The 27670-nt window shown below is 43.3% G+C and overlaps 1 protein-coding gene and 1 long non-coding RNA gene across 3 annotated transcripts in view; both read right to left on the bottom strand.

The window, feature by feature from the left end:
• Positions 1–521: 521 nt before the first annotated feature.
• On the bottom strand, positions 522–9142 carry LOC115647607. Its single transcript, XR_003999372.1, has 3 exons — positions 8981–9142; positions 5923–6153; positions 522–871 (listed from the first exon to the last, which is right to left on the bottom strand). It is a non-coding gene; the product is annotated as an uncharacterized LOC115647607 (long non-coding RNA).
• Positions 9143–10592: 1450 nt separating this feature from the next.
• Positions 10593–27670, bottom strand: part of ACTR2 (actin related protein 2) — a 49672-nt gene continuing 32594 nt past the window's right edge. For both annotated transcript variants that reach the window (XM_030557891.1, XM_030557890.1), the window contains 6 exons: positions 23781–23853; positions 18791–18927; positions 16287–16436; positions 15798–15943; positions 15141–15273; positions 10593–13701 (listed from right to left, as the gene is read on the bottom strand). In XM_030557891.1, coding sequence (XP_030413751.1) covers positions 13531–13701; positions 15141–15273; positions 15798–15943; positions 16287–16436; positions 18791–18927; positions 23781–23853 — 810 coding nt within the window. In that variant the 3' untranslated portion in view covers positions 10593–13530. The remainder of the gene's footprint in view (positions 13702–15140; positions 15274–15797; positions 15944–16286; positions 16437–18790; positions 18928–23780; positions 23854–27670) is intronic.

The raw sequence follows: 27670 nt of genomic DNA on the forward strand, positions 1-27670 counted from the left end.
TCTCTCCCACCCCCACAAACACTGCTGCGGTTGTCATTTCTTTCTAAAGCCAGGTTTGTAACACTGTGCTCATGTTTGCAAAAGGACCAAATTGTCATCTGGTACACAGTAAATCCATAGTAACTCTGTTAACTTCAGTGCGGTTATTTCTGCTGTACTCTAGTGACACTGAGAACAGAATTTGCCCCCAAAGAGGGATTTTCCTTGTTTGTTTATTTTTATGTAAACGCTCCTATCTTTGTGGCAATCGGGTGGTTTTTACGGGCAATTAAATCTTTCATTTATCGGAACTGCACAGTAATAGAAAATTGTAACATCATGGCCTGGGAATCAACCACAATAAAATAATGTGATCCATTTTTAGAATTGTAATTCAGCATGTGCAATAATGTTGCTTTCAAATCTGTGCTTAATTGCCAATAACTGAAAATCACTGAACACACTTGTAGCTTGGATAGCCTCTTTGTTTTAATTTGTTTTTTTTTAACATTGAGTTACATTTGACAGATCTCCCTGGAGCTAATTTAATGAGGCCCCAGATTGTCTGCCTAACCTCTTTTGTTTACATGTATGAAACCTGCAACAAATTTAGACACAACACTAGCCAGTCCCCTATCCCCCTGACAAGAACAGCTGCATAAAGACGACTTAAAACTGCAATGTGCCATTTTGATTATTAGCTCTTGGCAAACTTGATGGTGGGATAACTTGTAATATTTGTCCTATAAATGCCTTCTCCATTGAAAATTACATGTTGGGGTTTTTGGAGGGCGAATTTACATTTGAACTAGCACCTTTTCCTTGGCGATAGAGGGAGCATATGGTGAGTTGTTTCAGTACGTGGGTGAGTAGCTCCTGATTTGTGTCCCCCCTGTAAAATAAAAGCAGAGGAATAGCTATAGAATGAGTCTGATTTCCAATCCCACTCTTCCATTAGTAGGTCCTTTTAATCCAATTATAATTGTAGTTAGACACAGTGCAGTCTACTAGCTGCCACTAGGCCACGGCACTGGCAGCCGTTAGATCTGAGTTATACGGTTGGATCTGCCACTGTGTGACCTTGGGCAAGTCATGTCACCTCTCTTTCCCCTCCGCTCTTTCTCATATCTGTGTAGACCAGGAGTGGGCACACTTTTTGGCCCAAGGGCCACGTCGGGGTTGCGAAACTGTATGGAGGGCTGGGTGGAGAAGGCTGTGCCTCCCCAAACAGCCTGGCCCTTGTCCCCTATCCATCCCCTCACCCCTGACTGCCCCCTTCACACCCCCTGACCCATCCAATCCCACCTGCTCCTTGTCCCCCGACTGTCCCCTCCCAGGACCCCCTGTCCCTAACCTCCCCCCCAGGACCCCACCCCCACCCAATCCCCCTGTCCCTGACTCCTATCCACACCCTGGCCCCCTCACAGGTCCCCCGGGACTCCCACACCTATCCAACTGCCCCTGTTCCCTGTCCCCTGACTGCCACCCCAGAACCTCTGCCCCATCCAATGCCCCCTGTCCCCTGACTGCTTCCCCAACCCCCCCCACCTCCTGCCTCCTTACTATGCCACTCAGAGCAGCAGGAGCTCGCAGCCCTGCCATCCAGCCAGAGCCAGCCACGCCACCACGTTGCCCAGCAGGGTTGGTGGGCCAGAGCGCTGGCGGCATGGCGAACTGAGGTTGTAGAGGAAGGGAGACAGCAGGGGAGGGGCTGGGGGAAAGCCTCCTGGACCAGGAGCTCAGGGGCTGGGCATGATGGTTCCCACAGACGGATGTGGCCTGCGGGCCATACTTTACACCAGAGGTGGGCAGACTGTTGGTATGTCTACACTGGAGCTGTAAATCCCAGCTCGAGCAGACATATTTGCGTCAGCTCCAATCGAGCGAGAACACTGAAAATAACAATGAGAGCGGCCGAGTATGCCCCTAGGGTCTCTGATGGGCATGTACTCGGGGTGGCTAGTGCCTCACGCTGCTGTGGAGACACTGGTTTTAGTGCGCTGACTCGATGCGAGCGAGCCCGGCTATGTCTCCTTGGGCTGAAATTTACACCTCCTGCCTGAAGTGTAGATGTTCCTTTCAGAGGAAGGGACAGGCTCCTATGTGTGTCCGTGTAGTACCTACCACAGCAGGGCCCAGAGCTCAGTGGGAGCCTCCAAATGCCATCATCCACCAAATAATTAATATTAATCATTCAACTTGAATTGCAAACAATTTGTATTGTCACTGTTCGTTTAATTCAAATTCAGCCCTGGGAAATTAAAGTCATATGGATAAACGTGCTCTCAAACTTGCTATTTATATTTAAAACTATTAATATGTTGGTTTAGAATGTAACTAAATATACAGAAACATGAACCTGCTATGTTATTAATTCAGTTTTAGCTCAAGCCTCATCTGCTTAAGCTTTTTATTCCTTTTTTAAAAGGTTTAAATATTAGCTAGGACTCAAATACGTCCCTTGAGCATTTGACTTTTTACCAAGTCTTGCCCATCTCAAATGCTTTCCTGAGGCGCTTTTTTGTTTATCCAACACAACTTCCTTCCTTCCTTCACATCCAGTCTTCTTTGCTCCCCTGGGGCTTCTTATGATAGGCTAGCCACTAATCATGTACTGCTGCCCCAGAAGCATAGATAAAGTCTTCCAATCCAAGGAGGATGTAAGCCGTAATGGTAATCTTAAACAACACTGCTATTCATTGTTTTGGAGATCTGGGAAATATCTTTCAATTCAGCTTGCTGAATTAGCTGCTCTTCAAGTAACCCACAGCTGCTGCCTTGCCTCTGTTTTACAAAAATTGCAGCAATTCTCATTATATACAATGTTTTTTCAACATATGGGCCTTCCATTAGGTTATGTCTCTGTGTGGCTCTGTTGCCATGAATGCATACACAGAAACATTTTCGTTTGTACTTCATTTACCACCACCCACCTCCCCCACCGCCCCAAATAAATAACCCAACAAGTCTGGAAAAAGCATTAGAAGACAGGGATTTTCAGTTATTCAGATGGAGCAAAGATGCCGGAGTGCCCCAGAAGGCAGGCTTCATCAGGAGCCAACACTTTTTAGATTAAAACTGAACTTCTAGCCCCTTAAAAGTAGAACTGTGAGCAGCTTTAGGGCCTGAGCCTGCAACCAGTTAAAACATATGAGATTCTCCATTGGCTTTGGTGGGACTCCTCACATGAGTAACTTTATTCGCATGTATAACTGCTGGCAGGATACCCTCCCTCTCCCCCACACACTTTTCGGTGTCCCATCCTCACAGTTTTAAGTGCATACTTTGAAAGTAAGTAATAAATGCCATGGACAAAGCCCTGTTCCCCTCCCACTTTGAGCTGTGGCAGAAAGTACTGGGTGTACTGGGATAGGGAACGTAAGTCGAGTGCCTGCAAATACTTAGCACCCTGTGATGAAGCCTTGTCAATAGGATCTCTAAGAAGGAGGTTGCTTTTGGGGCACAGCGGGTAGCTCTACATTACCTCTTTGGGGCAGGGCTGTAGATCCGCTGACCAACCTCACCTGCAAGCATGGAGGGTCTTGAGGTTGCATTAGTGTCTGTGCAGTACCCTGTGTATGTGGAAGAAGAGATTCTCTCTCTGCAGCCTTCCAAACACAGACCGTTTATCCAGGCTTTGCACAGGGGAGAGGACTTACCCCTTGGTACGGAGACATTGCCTTAAAGGATGCCCAGAATCTATGCATTAGCCCTGAAGATTGGATAGTGTGGCCATGCTTGTTGCATTAAGCACGCCTTATGTGGTAATTTTTAACTATAAAGTATGTTTAACCCCCGCCCCCTCCAAAACAAGGCCCCCAAAAAGCTGACCGTTTTATACTGCTAGCTCCATACACCCAACTATCTCTGAGGGTCCAATCCAACTCTTGTTGATTTAAGTAGGAGCTCGATCAGACCCAAGCAGTTAGTTAATTCTCACAACCGTTTGGTGTGGCAGAGAAGGACCACTATCCCCCTTTTAAACTGAGTGCAGATACATTAAGTGACATGGCCACGGTCACACAGTGAGTCAGTGGTGGAACTGCCAGTGGGAGTCAAGCGTCCTGAATCCCAGTTCTCTGCTCTAATTTTCAGACCACAGTGACAGCATTTTTTTTTCCTGTTGTGAGCTGTGCATGTCTTATCCCACAGTCTCAGCTTGATACCATGTTCTCAACCATTGTAAGTCAGGGACTCTCTGTCTCCGCCCTTCCCTGAGAGGGGACTTCCCAACTCTACAGTATCCAAGTCAGAGACTAGGTGCCTGACTTGGACACCTTGCAACTTGGCTGACTGGCTCATTTGATCCTTTCCTTCTTATGGGCATCATTTCAGGTGGTTCGGGTAGAGCACAGCTGATCTCTCTCTCTCTCTCACCCACCCACCCATAAGGGATGCTTATTTGTTTATATCGTTACATGCCCTTTTTTGGTTAGTTTTCCCACACAGATCACAAATGTGTCAGGCTTCATCACTGGAGTATCCAAGTGCCTCGCAATCATTCATGGATTTTATTGTCTCAACAGGACAGATGGGATTTTAGCTCCATTTTACAGGTGGGGAACTAAGGCACAGGGTAGATTACAGGACTAGCGCAAGATCTTTCCGGAAGTTTGTGACTGAGCTGGGAATTGAACTCGACTCTCCTGCTGCTCACAAAGGTATTCCCAGAAACAGCGAATTTTAAGTAAATGTTAAAGGATAGTCACAAGAAGCACATTTTTAAGGATGGAATGGGAATATCCCCACTGGAACCTTGACTCTAGAAGATGTGTTCATCCAGCTATGGAACAGGATTGTATCATGTGACCTACCGGTATGTTTCCAGGCACAGCTAACTACAACTCAAACTTTTATTAAAAAAAATACTGAAATGCAAGGTGGGTGAGGCAAGATCTTTTCTTGGAACAACTTCTGCTGTTGAGAGAGACGAGCTTTCCAGCTCCACAGAGCTCTTTTTCAGGTCTGAGAAAAGTAATCTGACTTGAAGAGCTCGGAGAGGCTCAAAAACTTCTCTTTTTCACCAACAAAAGCTGGTCCAATAAAAGATATTACCTCGCCCACCTTGTCTCTGTCATATTCTGGAACCAACATGCCTGCAAATAAAAAAATACTCTAACTGCCCATGAACAGTCTCCAGCCCAATAATTATTCTCAGAAATTATTTAGCAAATAGTTTTGGATTAACACATTTGGAAAAAAAACCAACAACCCTGCTCTGATTGCAGACAATTCATAAACAGAGAGAAAATTAGTGAAATGACGTGATCCAAAGTGCATGCCAAGTCTCCCATTTTTGCCTTAAATTTAGTCAAGAATTATTTGCCCAGCTCATTTTTAATCACAAGATCAAGTAACAAAGGTAATGTCATCAAAGTAGAATAAGTGTTTCTACCTTCAGCTATTGCACAGTTCTTAAAGCTGCTTTGCAAATGCACTTTTGTAATTTACTCCATAGTTTGTGTTGCTGCAAGAGAGTCTCTCTCTCTCTCTCTCTCGGGGTGGAGAGGAAGGAACATGGTTTGAAAACCTTCTTTTGGCCTAAGTGGGAATAGTCTCAGAGAGTTTGTCACTGGTCCAAGCTAGCTGGGGTTTAAATGCTTTCCTCAGCTTTTCCTCGCTAAATCAATGTGAATATTCTTGGCAAGCTCTATTACTGTGCATGGGGGGCAGCTGTGATTCAAGCAGGGATTTTTTCCCCCCCTTTCTACTGTCCCAGTCTTCCTGTCTGATGCAGATGTGATCCTTTCCCTCTGCCTGTCTAACAGCTAATCATTTTATCAGACAAGCCAAGAGGCTGAAGAAAACAGACCATGCATATTCTTGACAAGCAACAACTGTACTAAAATGGGGGGGGACTGGGTGTCACTCCCTTCTGACTTCTCAACCTAACAAAAAATTCCAAGAATAGAATGAATTCTATTATATAAGGGAGCAGCCCACCTCTCAAAAAAATGCAGATTTTGCAGCTAATCTCCACCTGCACATGGGAAAGCCATTTCGCTACAACATAAAGGAGATGTCGCTGAAGCATGTACCAGGATCTTTCAGGAGGCCAACTTTTTGTTCCTAATGTTTCTGCTGGAGATTGGTGGAGGTGCTGCAGGGCTCTTGTCTCAGATCCAAAGGTGTCCTTTTGCTTCTTCCACTTGTACGATTGTTCTTAGGTGACACCTGCAGAACAGTGGGGGGGGGGGTATAGAATGAACACTGGGGGGAGGGAAAGGCACTGTATTTACACCTTCCATTTTCATATATGGCACTGTAGTAGTAGAGGAACACTAGCCCTAAAATTATTCCTTTTGAAATTAAATTCCTTCTGTATGAGTAAATAGATGAACGGGCGAGGGATAATCCTAGTCGCTCATTTAACAATCTAACCTGTCTAGTGAACAGATTCTAAGGTAAATGGAACCATTACGATCAGCTAGTCTGACCTCCTCAACAACACAGGCCACAGATTTCCCCAACGATTCCTGCATCTGTGACCACAGATTGTTCTAATTGTGTTTGAAATGCAGCAAACAGAAGAGGAGACTCAAACTCATGGTCACGTGGTGCCCCGCTCTGGGCACTTCCTCTGTGTGGTTAGTCACTGTTTTCAGTTTGCGTTGCATATTGTCACAAAGGAGACCCACAGGCTCGGTCATCCTTCTTCCAGTGTAAGCAAACAGGAATCATCTTTTACAAATCGTGCTAATGATCATGTGAATAATCAAACTAATGCATTCACAGTATTGAGACACAGAAAAATACCTGATGGGTCACCCACACCGCATCCTGCCACGGGCCAGGTATTATCCCTTCCAAACATGCCTCAATGATGCTACGCTGGATCTTGGCCAAGAATGAATAGTGCAAGTATGAATAGAATAAGCTAAAATATAAAAGAAATTTGACTAGATAATTACTAAGTACTCTGTTGTTTGGGTCACTTGGTCACCCCCCCGTATTTTAAGCACTTAGGTAATTATCTGTTGAATTACATGGTAGTTTGGTCTCGCGTGCTACGTGGATTCATATGCCATTTAGCCTCTACGGCTGACCATGTTTTAGAACAAGGTTGGGCAAACTGCAGGCCAGATCTGGCCCCTCAGGGCCTTGGATGCAGCCTGCGGGCTTGCCCCCCATGGCGCTGTGGGCCCCGCACCACTCTCTGGGGGGCAGGAGAGGGCTCTGTTCATTGCTTCTGCCTCCGGGCACTGCCCCCTGCAGCTCCCATTGGCTGGGAACAAGGAACCATGGCCAATGGGAGCTTTGGGGGAGGTACCTGGAGGCACAGCAAGGGCAACGCATGCAGAGCCCTGAGCCCTCCGCCCTCCCTCCCCAGGGCAGGCTCCCTGCATGCCTGCCCTGGCCCCAGTGTGTGCTGCTGCCACCCCAACTGCTTGCCCTAAGCCCCCTGCCTGCACCACCAACCCCCTGCCCTGAGCCATCTTAGGCTCTGTACCCCAACCCCCTGCCCTGAGCCCCCTCATATGCCTTGCACCCCTCCTGCACCCCAACCCCCTTCCCTGAACTCCCTCATACACCCCACACCCTCCTCTGCCCCAATCCCTTGCCCTGAGCCCTATTCTGCACACCGCACTCCCTCCCTGCCCCAGCCTTGCATACGATTTCCCCACCCCGATGTGGCCCTCAGCCCAAAAAGTTTGCTCACCCCTATTTTAGAGGTTCTAGTCACAGCAATGTAACATTTAAAGTTCTAACATCCTATTACAACCACTCTTTCCTAATGAGAGAAACCTACAACACTAAGAGAATTATCAAATCCATCCAGCTTTTCCTTAAGTTGCCATGCTGTTTATGGAAGATGCATGTTAAAAGGATCAATTATCCAAACCAGGAGAAAACCCTAAGCTATTGCAAAAAAGGACACTGACTAGTGCCGAGGTGGCGCAGGGCTCCCTAACAGGGGACATCTCTTTCCTTTAGCATTTTGTGGCTGGAGGTAGGTGTGACAGACACCAAGAGAAGGCTGGACAGTTTCCCCCAAATCCTGCCTTTCAAGTCTTTAGAACCTTCCCACCTCAACTTTTCTACTGAGGCCAAGAAAGGTGGCAGCAGGGGTGTGGGGGATGGGTTGGTATGGGAAAGAGAAGTGCAGCAAAGGTGCAGATTTGGACTGGACCCCCCTGCACGTGCGTCACTGCCTTTAGAAAGTCAGCACGTGCCTGATGCATGTGAAGCATGTGCTGTAAGCTCTGCTTTGATGTCAGCAAGTACCAATTAAAAAATGCCTGAAGAGATTTAAAATGTTTTGTTTCTCTCTAGGTTGGGCAGATTATAGGAGAAAATTTGTGCAGGAGAAAGATCCCTGAAACATCTAAGCTTCAGGGCAAATAAAGAGATCAGCTGGGGAAAAGGTGAATTGGGGACAGCTTTACAGGGGGGTGGACGCCCCATCTCTCGGGCTGGTTCCACCTCTCCTACTGTTCTTGCTGCGGGCAATTGATAAAATTTTCAACACACACTCCTGGATTTGGGGTTATAGGTAGCCTGGGGGAAAGGCCAGGGCTCCATTTCTCTTCCCAGTTTTGTAGCTGGGATGCACCAGTTGAGTTGGCAAGATGAGTCAGAGCCAAGTTCCATTAAAAAGGTTCCTTGCTCTGTCTCCTCCTAAGGAAACTTAGTTGCTATTCTGGCTTAACCTTCTCATGTTTGTGTCTAATTTCTCTGAAGGGAGGAAAAAATAGATAGGCTGAGCCAAAAGTTTCCTCTGTCCCTAAAATTCCCTTCCTGCCCAACCTATTCAAAGGCTCAAGATAGAGACAGCTACCATCAGGGAGCATTTCTACAACTGTCAAAGACATGTTTTAAAAATGTATCCTTTGCCTATGATTAGTAGTCTTGGCAGTCCTGCTTCAGGGAATAGATGTAAATACAGGTATCTGGAAGGTGGGTTATTCCCGTGGATGGTATTTTGCTAGAAATTTGTTGTAAATGTAACTCGTAATATGCAGAGCTATGTACTGTTGTCTGCATCACAGCTTTGTCCTACCTTCTTTGCTTGTGCATGGTCTTCTGAAGACAAGTAAAATTCACTCCCCCTCCTTCCATATACTTTCCCCCATAAGGGAGAACACAAGTTGGGAGTCGCATCTGTTTTCCTCAGGTCTGTTGGGCCTAGAATGCCGAAATTTCCCCAATACAGGGTGACTCTGCTCCAGAAACCAACACAAGGTGAGCTGCCAGTGAAAATATTCTTAGTCAAGGCCAACTATTAGGAGTGAAATGGATGGACAAAACAATTACTCAGTGTACATTTTTAACGGTGGCTGCAGAGTAACATCAAAGACAATTTGAAAAATTTTCATGCAGTTTTCTTGTTTGCCAGAACCCAGGCAAATGAGCGTAATTTAAGGTTGATTCTTTGTAGCGTTCGAGCTGCTTGGCACATGTTGCCACAACAGAGCAGTATGGAAAGGCCTGCGAGCACAAGGAAGACGTGCTTTTGTCACAATCCAGCGTCATGGCCAGAAAGACAGCCACATTAAAGAAAAGAAGCCTTGAAAATGGTTACTGAGCAGAGGTAGAGCATTCCGTATGGTGATGGGATATTAGATTTTTTTTCCCCTTCCTCCATGAAGGTCCTAGTTACAATCATCTGCACACAGCACAAAACTCATCTGACCCAACTACAAAGACAATTGTATTCACGGCAGCATTTTTTCACAACAGAACCACATATATCTGCATCCACCATGGTGCCTAATGGTGTTTTAGTTCATCCTAGGTAAACCGGGGCAATTACCTCAAGTTGCTCAGACGGGACAGAGTGCCCGGAGGACATACAGACATGGCAGTGCCCAGCAAAACTGGTCAAACTTGGTTCAATTAGGGGCAGTATTCTACAAGGCAAAAGGAGTAAAAGAAAAGAATTGTGTGTGCCACCCAATGCTGATGGCCAGTGTAAAACGATTAGCTGGCACAGTTTATCTAGTATTAGCTTTAGCGTGCATGGACACAAGCCATGGTTAAAGCCAACCACGTCACTAACCAGTTACCAAACCTATTGAAATCTCTGGGGTAGACAGGACCCAGTGCTAAAAAGACACGAACACTGTGTTATATGAAGCTGCTTCAAATTAAGTGCAGCTTTTAAAACATACCTACCTAGCCCCTTACACCTAGCACAATTCTTCACTTTATCGATTAAGTCAGAAAGAGGATTTAGCACCCTGCCACTTAATGCCAAGTGTTACTTTTTTTCCAATATGAAAACATTACTTTTGAAGGCTTTACTCTATGTCACTGGGCCAGTACTGACCTGTGTATTCTAAAGCCAATGGGAGCTGAGAGCCCCAGTCACAGTACCGAGCACAGAAAATCATAGCACTTGCCAGCCTGAATTCTGAACTGAGATGAAGAGTATTGACAAGGTTTTTTCATTGATACGTTTCTCCTCTACACAGGTACTTAATACTAGATCCAGCAAGGGGTGCTGCTGCATTTCTAAACGTACCAGTGATCAATAGGGAACTTGTTATGTTGATGTCTCAGATTCTCTAGTTAACCATCCATAACATTTCCAATTTAAGTGGCTGATTATAGGAGAAAATACAATGAACGACAGAATTGTGACTTCCCAAAGGAGACACAGCAAACAGGAGCAACTTCGAAAAATCCGGTTTTATTTTTTAAATGAAAAAGACCTGGCAATTTGTTCAAGTGGATGTCTCTCTTTCCAGTCATAGTCTCAAACGTCACTGTTTTACCATTGCTCAGAACCGTATAAAAAAGCCATTCACGTTAATAGCAATATACATTAACATCCTAAAACACGTTGTGTTTTCAAAGCAGGTACGTTTAACAATAGGTTGTTCACGAGAACTCTTACAAGTGCTGAGGCATCCCGTATTTATGCTTAGACTCCCGTTAAACTGTAACTTGAACTTGGTATTTGGTTTTTAAAAAGTTAAAACCAGATCGCTTTCCCAGCAACGCAGAAGTTCTGCAGTGGGAAATCACACATGAGAGGGAACCGCACTGAACACAGGAACACCCATTCAACACACAAACGTGCCATTTGGATTATGTCTAAATGCGCGCTCTCAAACCCAGGATTGCAATAATTTTAAATGCTCGGGTTTAATATAAATACAAAGTCTCCATAGAAACTCCAGTTACTGCAAAACTGAGCGACATCTGTTGCTCATGGTGCTGTGAAGTACTCAAGCCTAAGGGTCTGATCTTGCAATCCTTACTCACACAGACACACCTACCTGAGGTCAGTATGAGAATAAACTTGAGCAAAGGGTTGTGCAGGGTCAGTCCCTAAATTCGAACGTTCAAATGGCAGATTGTTATTTTAAAAATGTCATTCTTTGGTTTACTTCCATGGCTTTTGGACACACTGAGAATGAAGAGACATGCACCATGTGAGAAGCTACAACTGCTACTTGTTCTAAAAGCAAGTCTTCTACTGCTGATGGCTGTACAGCATTTCTAAAGCATATCAGGTATTAAACTTACAGAAAACTACAGGAGTTCAGAGTACCCCATACAACCATATCCCCAAAATCATTGTAAGTGCATGCATTGAGGCATGACCGGCATGCCTATAAATTCATATTGTTCAAGTTAAGGGTAATCACAGCTGCAGAGAAACACTCTCCTGTAATTAAATGGTCACTATCAACAGTACTTCAGTGACTGTTTTAGTATTAAAGACATGTAGACATTGTTATGCTTTCAGCCAAAAGGAAGGTCTCTCTCCAACAATTTAGGAATGAAGAAAAAAAGGTTTCTGGAATCAAAGCAGGGTTTACATATTGCAGTGTTCTGTGAGGGCTAAATGTTCAAAGAGAGAGGTGTATAATTGTCAGGTCTTAGCATATACACGAATGAATGCAACATCATGGACACCAAACCTGGAAAGTCTGTCCCTCCTCCCACAACAGATCCTGGCTCTGCTGTTGTTAAATGCAGTGGTAAGGTTTTAGAAAAACTAAGTCAGAAATGATATTATTTCATATTTTCAATGAATGGGGAAGTGACACAATGAATAGTTCGATGGAAATGCACATGTGAGCAATTTTTTCTACACACTGCAGCAAGGCAGATTTTATTCTGAGGATCGTACCTGTATTTCCTGTCAGCAAGAAAATCATGCTGGCAACTAGACTGAAAAAAATAAACTATCTGACAATTACCAGTAACATCTATTTTTCAATGAATCTCAGCTTTTGATGTGTTTTTTGGAAACAACATTCTCAATGCTGGTTTTACTTCCTTCCCCCCACCTCCCCATAAGTATCAAAAATCAAGACTAGACAGAGTGAATTGTGGATATTTACCAACTAGCAACAAGTCTCACATGTCAATGTTATTTTTAACTGCAACAAATATAGGTCATTCTTCATAACCTACTGCCAGTGGTGGTTATAAATATCTACCTGCTTTACTTAAACAAACATTGGACAGTTAAGATGAAAGATTCATTTGTAATAACTACTTGGCACTGGATTCACGTACTTACAAATTTTAATAGAAGCGCTTCTGTACACAAAAGCGCTAACAACAAGCTTTTACAACTTGGTTTGTTGGGGTATTTTATTGTATCTAATTAGAATTATTACAAGCATTTTTGAAAATGTTATTTTTCAATAGGTTAAGATTTAGACTCCAGACCCAACTGCTCTAAAATTTCTTAGCCAAAATCTCAAGCCCAATGAAATGGAATCGATAACATAACAGCTGTTGCTCTCCATTACATAGACACAACATGGCACCAAAATTTAACTATTAAAAGAAGAGTATTTCTAAATAAAGTTGACCCCCAGTCAACCTAGTTGACCCCTAACAGTGAAGCTGTACAACACCAAGAAACTATACGGCTATGAATTTAAATTTGTCAGAATACTGGAGGTTTCTGATATTTGTTGGTTTGTGGCAATAACTGCTTAGACAGCCATTCTGAAGAAACGCACCACGAAAAGCATCACTGACTGTCATTTTGGTTAGGAATTCTGTCAAACAGCTGCAGGTAAACTGCCTTTTAACACAGTTTAAGTGGACAGTGCATTTGGAGTCAAACTATGTTGGAATCGTGTGGAAAGCCATTTGGGTTGGTTAAACCAGTTTCTGACTGTGGTTTTAATCAGAATTCCTAATTGTGATAAAAAATGCCAGTGGGGATGAAGGCCAAAGATGCAAAGGTAAACACCACAATAACGTGAGGGTAAAAGCTGCTGCTGACAGATTTTCTTATGCTAAGGAAGGCACACCACCCCCAGTGAGCTAGAGACAAAAGTCAGCAGCACAACAGCAATAAACCCAGAAGAAAAAAGCCCCCCAGAATTGTATTTCTGAAAAGGAACAATGTAGTAGACAGGCTGCTCTTGCTCTGTTTTGTTTGCAGGGAAGTGGTCAAATTTAGCCATATTAACAAACATTTAACAAAAGCTACCCCAAGAAGCCAGAACAAAACCTGACCTTTAGGTCAAAGAGCACAGACAGGCTTTTCCATGTCATGTAGCTGAATGAGTTCAAAGACTGGCAATGAAGGAATAAAAGCGTTAGACATGTGACAGGAACAAGGTTGGGAGTTTATCGAACAGTCACACCAAGCTTCTCCAGCACACGCACTCCCTTTTCTTGGTATTCTTGTCGGGTCATCCAGAAGTTGTCTTTGTCTTTCATGATGTCTGCTAGAACTGCACCACCCAGAAACACCATGTGCTTTCGACGAGGTGGATCTTCAATACGGATCTTAAATTTCTAAGAAGGAAAAGGGACATGGTATTGTTTGGATTCCTGGGACCAAAAATATCACCCATTTCTACCGTAACAGTGAAATTGAAATTGTGTTTAGTGGGAAGAAAGTGAATGAAATGCTAGGAGAGGGCACACTGCACATGAGCTTTCTGCTTGTGCAATCCCAAAATATAATCAATTAATAAATAAAATAGCTACTTTGCACAGGAAATCAGAAACAATTAACTTGCTCTCATAAACTGCATCTTGAGTGTACCTATAGAGAAGTCCAGGGGTTTGAATCACATTCTAAATTATTTCTTCAGCTTCGATAGCTAAGATTATCAGGGAAGTTACCAGTTCATCAATTCACAAAATATTGTACAGTTTAGATGACCAGAGTTATACTAAGTCTCAGGTGGGTGGGGGAATGGAAAGGATTCCACACCTGGGTTTCTACTTTAACTATTCCATGTTCCCTTACAGAGTAGATGATTGAATCCCACAGACTGCACTATTTTGCATTTTAAATGTGTGATTATTAAACATATAAGCCACCAAACTAGGAATATTTAAAAACAATAAAAGAATGTTAAGTGTTTTTGTGACTAATTAGTACAGTTTAAATATTCTGGCTGCCTATATGATGAGCTCAGTCCAATTATGATCCAGAAAACGTTCTTTACATAAGTCCTCTTTGGGGATTTAGAGAGCAACTGTTTTATTAAAATGCATTTTGTTAAAAGGTATTTTAAAAAAAATCTGGATGCAATTCAAGACTGAAAGGGGAAAAAAACCAAACCAAAACAAAATAAAAAAAACCCTTCATTTCAAAAAGCATTTCCTCTCTAAAGAGCGACTTTCCTTCTACAAGGCAGACAAGTAATACAATGCAATCTTAGTTCTGCAATTCTCGTGAGTGGTACGTCTGCCCACTACAATTACTAATGAATTAAAGGGAAGGAAAAGACTGAGCCACACAGAGTAATTGTGGAATGTGGTATTAAAAATAAAAAATTCAAGGATAAAAGGGCAGGTAAGCCATCCAAACTCTAAGAGTTGAAATTCAGAACTGACACGGAGCAGGCACTGCCACTGTTTAGAAAAGGCAACTCATTTTCTTGCCAATAGTAGCTGATTTCCTGAGGTGCCAAGTTAAGTCTGATTGCAGGACTGCTCACCAAAGTTTAACACACATATTTACACTGAAGCTCTGCTTAACCTTCTGAAGTAACCTAGTACGGTGGCCTTGTTTCAAGTGTATTTAAACATTTCACCAAGATGGCTATACAAAGTCTGTATTGGCCATTCAGAAACACGGATGTTTCAGTTAGAGAAGATGGGATGTTAATACTTCACATATTGCTTTTTCCATCCTACTGCTGACTATCTCGCTCCCTCTAGTGGTAGTTCAAGATATCTGATCTATCTACAAATGATGCAATTAATCAGTCACTACTTACAGAGAGTTTTTCCACATCTCCTTTCAGAACCCGTTCCAGGTACAGCTGTTTAAGTTCACGTTCCAGTCGTGAAGGCAGCCCAGGGTACATAGTGGAACCTCCAGACAATACAATGTGCTTATAGAATTCAGACCTAATAGAGGAGGGGAAAAAACCAAAAAAACATTTTTTCTAGCGGCAACAGTTTCTCCTCCATACAACGAATAGAGAAACCCCAATATACAGGTAAGCAAGTAAGTGAAAGTCCGAGAAATGCAGACAGCTGTGACTGAACAGACACAATGCCTTTACAATGAACTCTGAAATAGCTACATATTCTCTTGCTCAATATTAACTCTCCAGGCAATATGTCTTGGAGAGCAGAGATTTTAGGAGTGGAATAATGCTGCATGTCCTAAATGTATGTTTTTTATTGTTTAGTTCTAAGCACTACAAGCTCCATTTCAAAGAGAGATTATGTTAACTCGTGAATACTAACCTCACAAGGAAACACCTCACTCGTACTTATCATTACACCTGTATTTAGAAAATGTCTTTCGCCTATTGCCATGAAAGGTTCATTTTTGTGGATGAATTGATTTTTCCCTGTCCACACTTGTGCCCCAATAGAAGTTTTAGAGAAGAAGATCCATAGCATTCTAGATGTCCTGCTCTTACCTGGTGTCAATGTCAGCAGCCTGGATTGTATTAAACAGCAGTTCAGCAACACCAACCCCCTCCACGTTGATTAAGTGAGGCTGAAACAGAGCTTCTGGTGCCTCAAACCGCTCTCCACCAACTTTGATAATCCTGCCGTCAGGGAGCTACAGAATAGAAAGCACAAATTAAAGCTTATTCAGATATTACTTAGATACTAATACTTAGTAGACCAAAAAAGCAGGATCTTTCACTATGAAATAGTATATAATAGGAAAAAAATCCTTTTCCAAAAACTTTACTATAGTTTCAAGCCATTACAAAAAACATTGTTTAGTATTGTTGAAAGAAAGTTCCAAGTCTTGCAGTCATTTTATAACTGAATTTGCAGCTATTTACAAAGACAAGGAATCTGTTACGTGAAATGGTGTTAACTTATACTGGAAGAGAATCATCATCATATGGGCTTTCAACTTCAGAATTGATGTACAATCTCTCACATACACTCACCATATAGGACTCAACTAGTACTGTGGTCTCTAAGGCCAGTTTCTGCTCCTGTTCAATGTTGTATCCCACATAACATAACTTTTCCTTGATCATACGAACAGTTTCAAAGTCAGCAGAATGGTTGAAGGCATATCCTCGCAGCAAGAGCAGCTGATGGGAAAAGAATGCTGGGTTAGCAATAAATTTGAAGAGTGGCTCAGTTCTCACTATCCGTGATTAAGTGTATATGCATGCACATTTAACTGATTTCTCCCCTTCTTTTGTACTTCTTAGAAGAAACTGAGACTTCTCTAAAGACAAATTAAATGAAAAAAGTTTAAGAAAATAAGGGGAGGGGTCAAATTGCATTTATTTCTATCAGCGTGAATATGACAGTATAACTCTGAAAAGTGGAAGATACGTTCTGCACTACAGTTTTCACTATGATCTTTACAAAAGGAAAAAGTGAAAGGAAGATCTCACAAAATGTTCTTTTTCTTGGGATTTCATTTCAAAATTTGGAGATTCACTGTGATTTTTCAATCTGTCTGATTTCTTTTAGGTCTTTATAGGTTGTAGCAACAATACAATTGATTTTAATTTGACCACTTTATTGATTGAACAGAGTCACTTCTACTGTAGAAAACACATACATTCCTCATTGCCATATGACTATTGGGAAAGGTTTTCCCACATACTTGAAAATTTTTAAAAGAATTACTATAGCTCCGAAAAAAAACGAGGAGTCCTTGGGGCAACACTAACACATTTATTTGGGCATATTTTTTTTTTTGTTGATACAGACTAACATGGCTATCACTCTGAAATCTAACTCTGAAGATTCACATGCACAGAATGTATTCTTCATCAATTTGAGTGGCTAAATCCCAGGCTACGTTAGTTTTTGATATGCCAGTCAAAGATGTTGTGAAATTGATTAACAGTTTTACTAAACATAATATGTGAAATCCTTTCAGGTATGCAGTCAATGTAACCATTAACTGAAACTCACTATAGGAACCTCTCCAAATGGATTTCCCCCACATCAGGTGGGACCAAATTCAGAAATAATGTATTACGGAGTATAAGTTACTTACCTACTTAGACTCCTGTGCAGGTATATACTTACACCTTCTGGTTCATTGGTACACAAGTCACACATACTCACAGCTCCCTTTTGAAGTCTGACTCTTAGACTTGATCGACACTGGGGGGATCGATCTAAGTTACGCAACTTCAGCTACGTAAATAACATAGCTGAAGTCGACATACTTAGATCTACTTACCGCAGTATCACTACGGTGAATCAACTGACGACGCTCCCCCTTCGACTCTGCCTGTGCCTCTTGCTGACATGGAGTACAGGAGTCAACTGGAGAGCACTTGGGGATCGATTTATCGCATCTAGACTAGACACGATAGATCGATCGCTGCCCGCTGATCCAGCCGGTAGTGAAGACATACCCTTAGAGTATAACTCAGTCTAGTATGAATGTTTTTAGAGGGAGATGAGGCAGAATTTGGTGCAGCACATCTCAAGCCCAGCATTTTGGAAATGGAAGCAATGACCAGGAGGGCCTTGTCTAAGGGGGTCCTCCAAATCTTTGGTTTCTGATGGCATTGGTCAGACAGGGAAGGACCAGAGGAGAGGAAGCACCACCCACTATCCACACTGCAAAGCAAGCCCCAAAAATGCAAAATATTAGAACTGCTGAGGCCGCCCCCCCATCTATTCTTTCCAGAACACCATTGGGCAAGGCTCTGGGCTCTGCAGCACAGAAATCCTGGGTTTTAAAATTCCATGCATGCTGCAAGCAGCTGAATTTAATTTTTAAAAAGGGGGATTTAACAAATGAAATATTAACATTTATGTAGGAATACAGTAGTCCTGGTGGTGTGTTTTGATATTGAATTCAACTCATCCCCACATTTGCCATTTTTAATATTCACCGGATTATCAGAGGAGCTTGTGTTTAGGGGTGGGCTGGTGGCTGTGGCTTTTGGAATATGGGAGGCAGTTTGTAACTGTGAAATAATCACTTCAGCTGAGAAGTTTCAGCCGAAATAATAAGCAGCGAAATAGACAGCCAATTTAAATATTACTGCTCTTAGGTTTCACAGGTATCACGGCACTGAGATAAATGGGCAGTTCACACACCGCAGAGCAGCAGTTTAAGGTTGTTTGGAGAGACTGGCGTAGTTGGAAGGTTCTTCCTGCAACCCATAAGGACTAGAAATGTATTTCTAAAAATGGATTCTGAAGCACCATTCTGCAGTAAGGAATAGATCCCACAGCAAATTCCATACCACGTACAGGATCCTGCTTTAAGGCATCCTGGGGAAAAGCATACAAGAATAATCCCCCATTCCCCCCCCCCGACTGAGAGGAAAGAGGACAGATTTCTCCACTACTAGCAAGCTTTCCACTTTCTAGGTTTCAACTGATTTGAACTTGGATAGAGGCCACATAACAGCCTATCACTAGGACAGGGATTGTAGCTCCAAGAAAAGTTTTTTTAACCTACCTTGATGAGGTATCTGGTAATATCCCTCCCAGCAATGTCTAGTCGTCTGGTAAGATGAGGAAGAGAGAAACCTTCATAGACTGGGCAAATGTGAGTTACACCATCTCCAGAGTCCACAACAACACCAGTCAATAAGCCTAAGAAAGAACAATAATATTACATCTAAAAGCAGATCCAGACAATGATACATCACAGTACATTAGGGCCCTCCTAACGGGACCAACCGGATGGCCAGCCTACTGCCCTGATGAAGTAACTGTCCTAATTAAGAGAGCCCTTTCCCCTTCTGAGGAAAGTCTGATCACATTTTTAAATAAAATATTGTAGTAAAATTAAGTTCTCCACTTCATTTCAACGATTTGTTTTAAGCTTTACTTGCAAAATTCTGTATGAACAGAGATGAACTCCTCCACCCTAATCTTTTAAAAAATGCCACTAACCCTTCTTAACTGACTGCAGCCCCATCATATGGAAGTTTTTCTCATATCCTGACATCCCAATAAACCATGTTCCAATTAAACGGAGAATATTTAAACTGGTTAAATGCTGGTTGGGACATAAAATTCCTGTTTTCTGTATTAATGTGCAAACAGATTAGCCTCATTTTCAAAGATGCTGAACACCTGGAGATCTCATTCATGTCACACGTAATTTACTTTATTTGAATAACTGAGCAGAATTGTATGGCTTTTGGGTTGGTTGGCACTGGAGTGCATGACTTGAGGCTTCTGTAATTTCATATTTTGTAGGATGTAAACAAAAGCCACTTAAAATTACAGCAGAGCCAATAAATTGGCCATTCTAAGTTTGTTTTTTCCAAGGACAGTCTCAGATTAATTTGGGTTTTGAAAGGGGTTTGCCAGACCCTTAGGAAGTCTAATTCCTGTGAGAAGTTGGGAGTTTTTTGGTTTAGTCAAGTTACGAGAAACACATTATCGTGATAATTTATAACATCCAGAAAGTGAAACAGCCTTGAATTGGTCACGTAAGCAAAATACGGAAAGCAACTAGTTAGAGTTAATGATGAAAAGTAAGGCTTGATCTATACTTAAAACCTATATCAACATAGCTAAGTAGGTCAGGGCTGTGAAAAAACCTACACCGACTGACTGACATATTATGCCAACAAACTCTCCAGTGTAGACACTGCTAACTCAACAGAGGAATGCTCCTGTCATTTGGGGAGATGGTGTTCCTACCTGGCAGAAAAACTCTGTCGATGTAGACTGCAACTATACTGGGGGCTATGCTAGCATAGGCTATGTCTGTGCTACAGAGCTTAAGTAGAATCTTTAGCTTTAGTTTCTGATGTGTTACCACAAGCAAATAAATACATTTAAATATCAGATTTTTAATCTGACAATACCACTTTAATGAGGTTTTAAACAGGATTCTGGGTTTTGGAATTTATGACGAGAGGCTGAATTTCATAATTCACTTTAAATAGCGAATTTTCAAACTATTAATTCTTCATCAGGAATGAGGCTGAAGATATTAGACTGATTTGGTTACTTATGGACACATACATTTGTCATAACAGAGCCTCATGTATATTAGTGAATTGGAGTATCTGCCAACCAGTTTATAAATGGAACATTCTTGCAGAGTAATATAAGGTAGAACAATGTTATCACCACAGCAAGGAAAGAACTAGTCAATCACAGGAGACTAACTATAAAAAGACTGTTGTGGAATGTTTAATTTTGATGGATAAGGATCGTCCTTTTAAAAATACAATAAATTACTCCTGGAGGAATTCTGTGCCACTTTGTGCACGCAGAATTCATGTCCCCTGATTATTTCTTTGCTTCCCCTCAGAAAAAATGACTTTCTGAAGGGGAAGCAAACTCCCAGCAGTGCAGGCTCGTCATTTTCGGTGCCCAGAGCAGCTGGCAGAAAGGTATATCACTGGGGGGAGGGGGATGCCCATGCACATAGTTTGGGGAGGGCAGGAGCAGACATTACCCCCTCAGAGGCAAGGTGTGGGGGAGCATGCAGGGTCATGTGCCATTCCCACCCCCATTTCTGTGATTGCCAAGCTACCCAGGACTTGTTCTGCTTGGACTGCCAGAGAGAGGGAGGTCTCAGTCATTCCCATGCTGCGCCTCCCCTCCCCCGGCACGTTTCCAGCTCGCTCAGCCCCTCTCCCCACAAGCCAGGCCTGGGTGGGGAGTAAAGCAGGTGGGGCGGAGCAGCTTCTCTCCTGCCAAGTGCGGGAGGGTGGCTGTTTCGGCTTGCTGACTCTGAAGTCGGACGCTGCGGTCGTCTTCCCTTTCTACGTGTGCTGGGCGCTATGCATGGTCACTATCCTGTTTTCTGTACAAAGATAAATGCCCACGGTAGGGCAGGGGGAAGAGAAGGTGATGGGGAATGGGGTAGGGGTATGTGGGAGTGAGCTGAACGAGACAGGAGGAGGAGACAGTAGGGGATGGAGGAGGAGACAGTAGGGGATGGGGCAGTGAGAAATGGCTGCACCTGGACCTCTGCCCCACCAACCCCCATTCTCCCAGCACTTAGACTCACCCCCAGCTGAATCCCTCCCACACCCCAACCCTCCCCTGCTGAGACCCATTCCCCCACACCCAGATCCCCATGCTGAGTCTCAACCACCTGGATTTCTCTGCAGCCTTGCACCCCCCAATGAGTCCCTATGCATCCAGATCCCCCAGGAGATTTCACTGAGCTGCCCACGCCCAGAATGCCCCACAGAGAACCCTCTCACCCCACACTTGGATTGCCCCACACTAAGCCCTTCCACACTTGGTGCGCCTGGCGCAGAGGGCCAGGGCCCAGGGATGTTTCTGGGGCAGGCCCAGCCCTTGCACTGTGTCAGGGTTGGGTGCAGCCTCACTGCTGAGTCCATGTCCTGGGGGAGAACGGGGAGAAGAGGTAGCAGGGTTATCACGCACCTCTGTGCAGCCAGAGGCCTGTGCTCCTCCGGCATGCTGGCACCTCCATATTTATTTACTGACAAATAAAATTTGCAGAATTTAAAAGATCATGTGCAGAATGTTTAATTTTTTGGCACAGAATTCCCTCAGGAGTAAATAGATATGCAAAATACCAGGTAAAAGCAGTAGCTAGTTTCTGGGGACATAGTTTTAACAGTAGCTACATACATAATGTGGTCAATAACACTTATTAATTTTGAATTTGAAGGCAAATATCCCGTTTGATTGGGCATTACAAAGATCTCTAAAGCAATGACTGAAGTTGCATATCATGTGCACTGCAATTCCTAGGAACACATGACATATTAAAGGTACACAAGTATTTTCACTTCTGCTAATAGCATTCATGGGTATGTATGTGTCATCCAGAATTAACCCTTTGCAAACTGGATACATTAAATACTTAGAAGTCTCACACATCCTGTCCGAAGCATTCATTTTGCTGACAGTCTATACATCAAAGTGTTCTATAGGTTACATTTTGTAACTTACTATTTACATAGGAATTGTCTCAAAAATCACATGCTATGAAATGTAGGCACGTGTAGAATTATAGGCTAAATTTCCAAACTCTTTGACATCAGTGAGCATTGCAAGTGCTCAGCACCACTGAGAAAGAAATCAGGCCATGACATATGAGCGTGACTTTAGGCGGTGTCAATAGAGACTCTCAGGCAGCCCTTGAAGTTGAGAGTGGGAAGGAGGTCTGCAGCCCACTCTGCCCTCTGGAGTCCTGTCCAAGAGCCTGAAGTTATGACAGCGGCTTGGGATGCAGGCCCTTGATCGGGAATAGAGAGGTTTATCATCTACCCTGCAGTGGGAATGAAGACACTTCCCTCATGTCTAGAAGGAATATAAATTACCAAAAGAAAAATCCCTCCCAGTGAAAATATGTGCGCGCCAAATTTCAGCCTGGAAAGAATTTTTATTGTTCAGCTATGAACCCAATAAAAGAGGGGATTTAAGAGAAGTTTGGGCAATATCTTAACTCAAGTGTCATAAATGTGTCAGCTGAATTTTAGTGTCATCTTCTATAAGTTCTGAATTGTTGCAGATGGTTTGTTTTTCTCTTATTCTAAGAAAAAAAAACCCACAGCTGGTACTGAAAAAAATTGCTTCAACGGTTTTTCAGCTAGCACTTCAATTTGTAAATATAAGCATGTTCAATTGTTAATATCCTGAGCTTAACATGTAGTGTGGCAGAGCAAATTTATACTATTCTTGACATAAAAGCTGTGATAACAGATGTTATTGCAAAAAGGCTGTGCACATTCTACCATTTAAAGGTAATTTCACCATGCTACTAATAAAAGGTGTAAGGAGTCATGTTATCATACACATATGCTTGGAATTAACTCTCTTTCAAGTCCTAGGGTGAAATCCAAGCCCCACTGCAGTCAATAGCAAACACTCATTGGTTTCAACATGGCCAGTTTTTCATCTCCAGTCTCTTAACGCTCAAACTCAGATTGTGACTTATTCCAACTTGTCCATAGCAGAGAAGTCTACTTCCTTCTCTTGCCCCAGAAATAAAGCAGAGTCATCTTAATGGTTTCACAACTTTTAGGCATCGACTTGAGGCAATGTAATTTTGCTTCCATAAAATAAAATCAAAGTTTAAAGGACCTGATGGAACCTTTTCTTGAAAACTGAAAACATGCTAAAGACTTTCTGAAAATGACATTTTAAACATCTGAGATACAAGCAAAGTCATGTTCTATATTACCAGGTTTTAGCATTTACAAACAAGAATCCACGGTGTTATTTTTATGGGGAAAGGCAGAATAAGCTACGGACCGTGAGAAGTACTAATGCTGATGCTCACCAACCCAAAACTCTTGATGAAGATCCAGTCAGCTGGGCTAAGTTATGCTACTGGTGAAGTGGGACCAAGATCTTTTCCTTATTAATAGCTGGGGCTGCCAATTAATTTTTTGAGTTAATTGCAATTAATCGTCAGTCTTATTAATACCATATTAAGACTTCAGCAAAGTAATGCATTTAGAGATTCAACGTGCTAAGTTATAACTTTTACCTACCTTGGGCATACAAAGTAAGAACAGCTTGAATGGCTACATATACCCCAGAAAACTGATATGTCTCAAACATTACCTGGGGAGGGAAAAATAAACAAAAATTAGTGTCAAAATAAAAAGGAAGTTCTTTAAAGAGTTATAGCAGCTTAAAAGAAAAGTTTACATCTACTGTGATTATTAGGTGATCGAAATAATACATCTTTGCTACCTTTATTGGACAAATATTTAGTAGCATTATGTTGCATGTTGGGGCAACAACTACATGCTTTGATTCTTTGTACCCACCAGTAGCTTCTTGTAATAATTGGATTTTACACAATCATTCTGTTTTTTTATAAACTTCAGGAAGTGATTTATTTCACTCCAATAAGCAACAATAAATTCTTACAAAGCGGTTGCCCATTCATGCAAATGAGAGGACCTATCAGTACGCAGAGTTGCTGTAGCCATATCAGTCCCAGGACATTAGAAAGAAAAGGTGGGTGAGGTAATATCTTTTATTGGACCAACTTCTGTTGGGAAAACAATTTTTCGAGCTAAAACAGAGCTCTTCTTCAGGTCTGGGAAATGTACTCAATTGTCACAGCTAAATACAAAGTGGAAGAGATTATTTAGCGTAAGTAGTTAACATATTTCAAGGGACCAGTCAAGGTGAGGTGGCCGGTTAACACACTTCCAGGAAGAGGGGGAAAAGGAAGCGGAGAGAGGCTGCTGGGCAGGACATTGCTAGTGGGTTACAGACTGTAATAAGTCAGAAATCCAGTCTCTCTGTTCAGTCCATGATTTTTAGTGTCTAGCAAAGTTATGAATTTAAGCTCCCAGGCTTGTCTTCTGACAGTGTTGTGCAGGTTTCCTTTGAGGAGGAGGACTGATGGGTCAGACAGAGTGATCACTTTGTGAAAAGTGCTTCATTCACAGGTGATAGGGTATTTTTGTCTTGTATCATTTTTCTGTGTGAGATCATCCAAGAGTGTAATGATTGTCTGGTTTCACCCACATAGTTGCTATTGTGGCATCTAGTGCACTGGATGAGGTATACCACACATAGTGATAAGCATGTGTAGGTCTCACAGATCTTGAAAGAACAGTTACTAATCTTTCCGTAACTATTGTTCGAGTTGTGTTGCTCATGTCCATTCTACAAAAGGTGCACGTGCACCACATGCACTGTTGCCAGAGATTTTTCCCCTCAGTGGTATCCGTCAGGCTGGCTCTAGTGCCTTCTGGTGTCATGTGCTTATGCGCTGGCATAAGGGTGCTGCCGGCCCCACGCCATCTCAGTTCTTTCTTGCCAACCAACTCCAACAGTGGGGCAGGAAAGTGTGTTGTGGAATGGACATAAGCAACACATCCTGAAGAACAGTTATGGAAAGGTTAGTAAACATTTTTTTTCTTCTTCGAGTGTTTGCTTGTGTCCATTCCATATTAGATGGCTCACAAGCAGTACACAAGGAGGTGGGTTCAGAATTCATGGACATGCGAACTACAACGCAGCTCTCTCGAACCTGGCATTGTCTTGAGCCTGTTGAGTGATGGCATAGTGGGATGAGAAGCTATGCACTCATGACCAGGTTGCAGCAGATGTCTTGGATTGGAACCTTCATGAGGAATGCTGCTGAAGAGGCCTGAGCTCTCATGGAGTAAGCGATCACGATGGCTGGAGGTGGGACCTCTGCCTGCTCACAGCATGCCCAAACAGAGGAGGTTATCCAGGATGAGAGTCTCTGGGCTGAGGCTGGTAGGCCTTTTGTCCTTTCCGCTACTGTCACAAAGAGTTGCCTGGATCTGTGAAAAGGTTTAGTCCTCTCAATGCAGAAGACGAGGGCATGCCTAATATCCAATGAGTGATGCTGCTGCTCTTCTGAATTCTTGAGAGGCTTTAGACAGAAGAATGCCAGGAAAATGGCCTGGTTGCTATGGAACTGCAAAACCACCTTTGGCAGGAAGACCAGGTGGGGTCGCAGTTGGATCTTGTCCTTGAGGAACACAGTGTATAGTAGCTCTGATGTAAGGGCTTTGATTTTAGAGGGCACGATGCCAGCGGTTCAAAGGGAGAACCTGTGAGCCTCAACGGAACCAGAATTAAATCCCATGTGGGGGGTCAGCTTGCGGTCCTGAGGATAAATGACAGCCTTTTAAGAAAGTGGACTGTCATTTCATGAGAGAACACTAATCTGCAGTTCACCTCTGGGTGGGAAGGCCAAAATTGTTGCTAAATGCACCCTGACAGACACGAGGGCTAGACTCTATTGCTTAAGATGGAACAAATAATCCAGAATAGACTGAAGGGAGGACTGAGTCAGAAATAGGTCTCACTGAGATACCCATATTGAGAAACACTTCCATTTGGCGAGGCAGGTAGCCCTAATGGATGGCTTCTTACTACCCAGCAAGACCGGTCGAACTTGTTCCAAACAGGCCTGCTCCTCTGGGTTCAGCCATGTAACATTCATGCAGTTAGGTGAAGGGAGATGAGGTTTGGGTGGAGTAACCAACTGTGGTCTTGAGAGATCAGGTCGGGGCAGAGTGAGAGCAGAAGTGAGTTTTCTACTGATAGATATAGCAGCATGCCGAATCAGTGTTGGCGTAGCCACACAGAGCCTATAAGAGTAACTCTTGCCTTGTCCAGTTTGATTTTCAGAAGGATCTTGTGAACCAGATGAACCAGGTGAATGCATAGAACAGAAGTTCTGTTCAAGGAAGCAGGATGACATCTGAGAGGAAGCCTGGGCTGTGCCCTCTCAATGAGCAAAACTGCTGACATTTCCTGTTCTGCTTTGTCACAAAGGAGGTCCACCTCCACGCCAGACATAGGTTGGGGAGACACCCACCTTTGGAAGATAAACCTGGTGACCTCTGGGGAAGGGACCACTCATGGTGACAGGAGAAGGATCTACTGAGGTGATCCGCCAGTGCATTCCAAGGTCCCAGAAGATGGGAAGCCTCAAGGTGGATGGAGTACTTCATGCAGAAGTCCCATAGACGGATGGCCTCCTGACACACAGAGGAGGAATGAGCTCCTCCCTACTTATTGATGTAGAACATGGCCACAGTGTTGTCCATCAGAACTTGCATGACCTTGCCTGTGATCCGGGAAAAGAACACTCGGCAAGCTAAGTGGATCGCTCTGAGCTCCCTGATGTTTATGTGCAGGAAGATTTCTTCCTGAGACCACAGGCCTTGAGTCCTGAGGCTGTCACGGTGGGCTCCCCAACCTAGGTCTGGTGTGTCCATGGCTAGGGACACTGATGGTTGGGGTGCAACAAAGGGGACTCCCACCATCACAAACTGTGGATCCTTCCACCAGTTGAGAGAGGTGAGGACCAGGGTTTGAACAGTAAGCACCAAGCAGCCCAAGTAGTATCTGTTTGGGGAATAAACTAAAGCTAGCCATGTCTGCAGGGGCCTGTAGTGTAGTGCTGCATGCCGGACCATGTATTTGCACACGGTCATGTGTCCCAGTAGCTTGTGGCAAACCCAGGCTGTCCTGATTGGGTGGACGATGACCTTGCATATCAGGTCCAACGTAGTCTGTAATCGGGCCTCCGGAAGAAAGGCTCTAGCTTGAGTCGAGTCGAGCACTGCCCCAACAAATTCTGTTATCGGAACTGGAAGAAGAGTTAATTTTTGCTCATTTACAAATAAGCCCAGCACTCAAAAGGTGGCTTGGACCAGGGCTGATGCTGTTTTTCACTCAAGCCTCTGTATGACCCTGGATTACTTAGTCATCAAGGTACGGGTAGACCTGAATGCCTTGCTGCTTCAGGAAGGCAGTTACCACTGCCATGCACTTCATGAAAACCCAAGGGACAGTGAACAGGCAGAAGAGAAGAGCGGTGAATTGAGCATGAGTTTGGTTTACAATAAATCTGAGAATTCTTCTGTGGCCATGG

Source organism: Gopherus evgoodei, chromosome 3 (genome assembly GCF_007399415.2).
Source record: "Gopherus evgoodei ecotype Sinaloan lineage chromosome 3, rGopEvg1_v1.p, whole genome shotgun sequence".
Lineage (NCBI taxonomy): Eukaryota > Metazoa > Chordata > Testudines > Testudinidae > Gopherus > Gopherus evgoodei.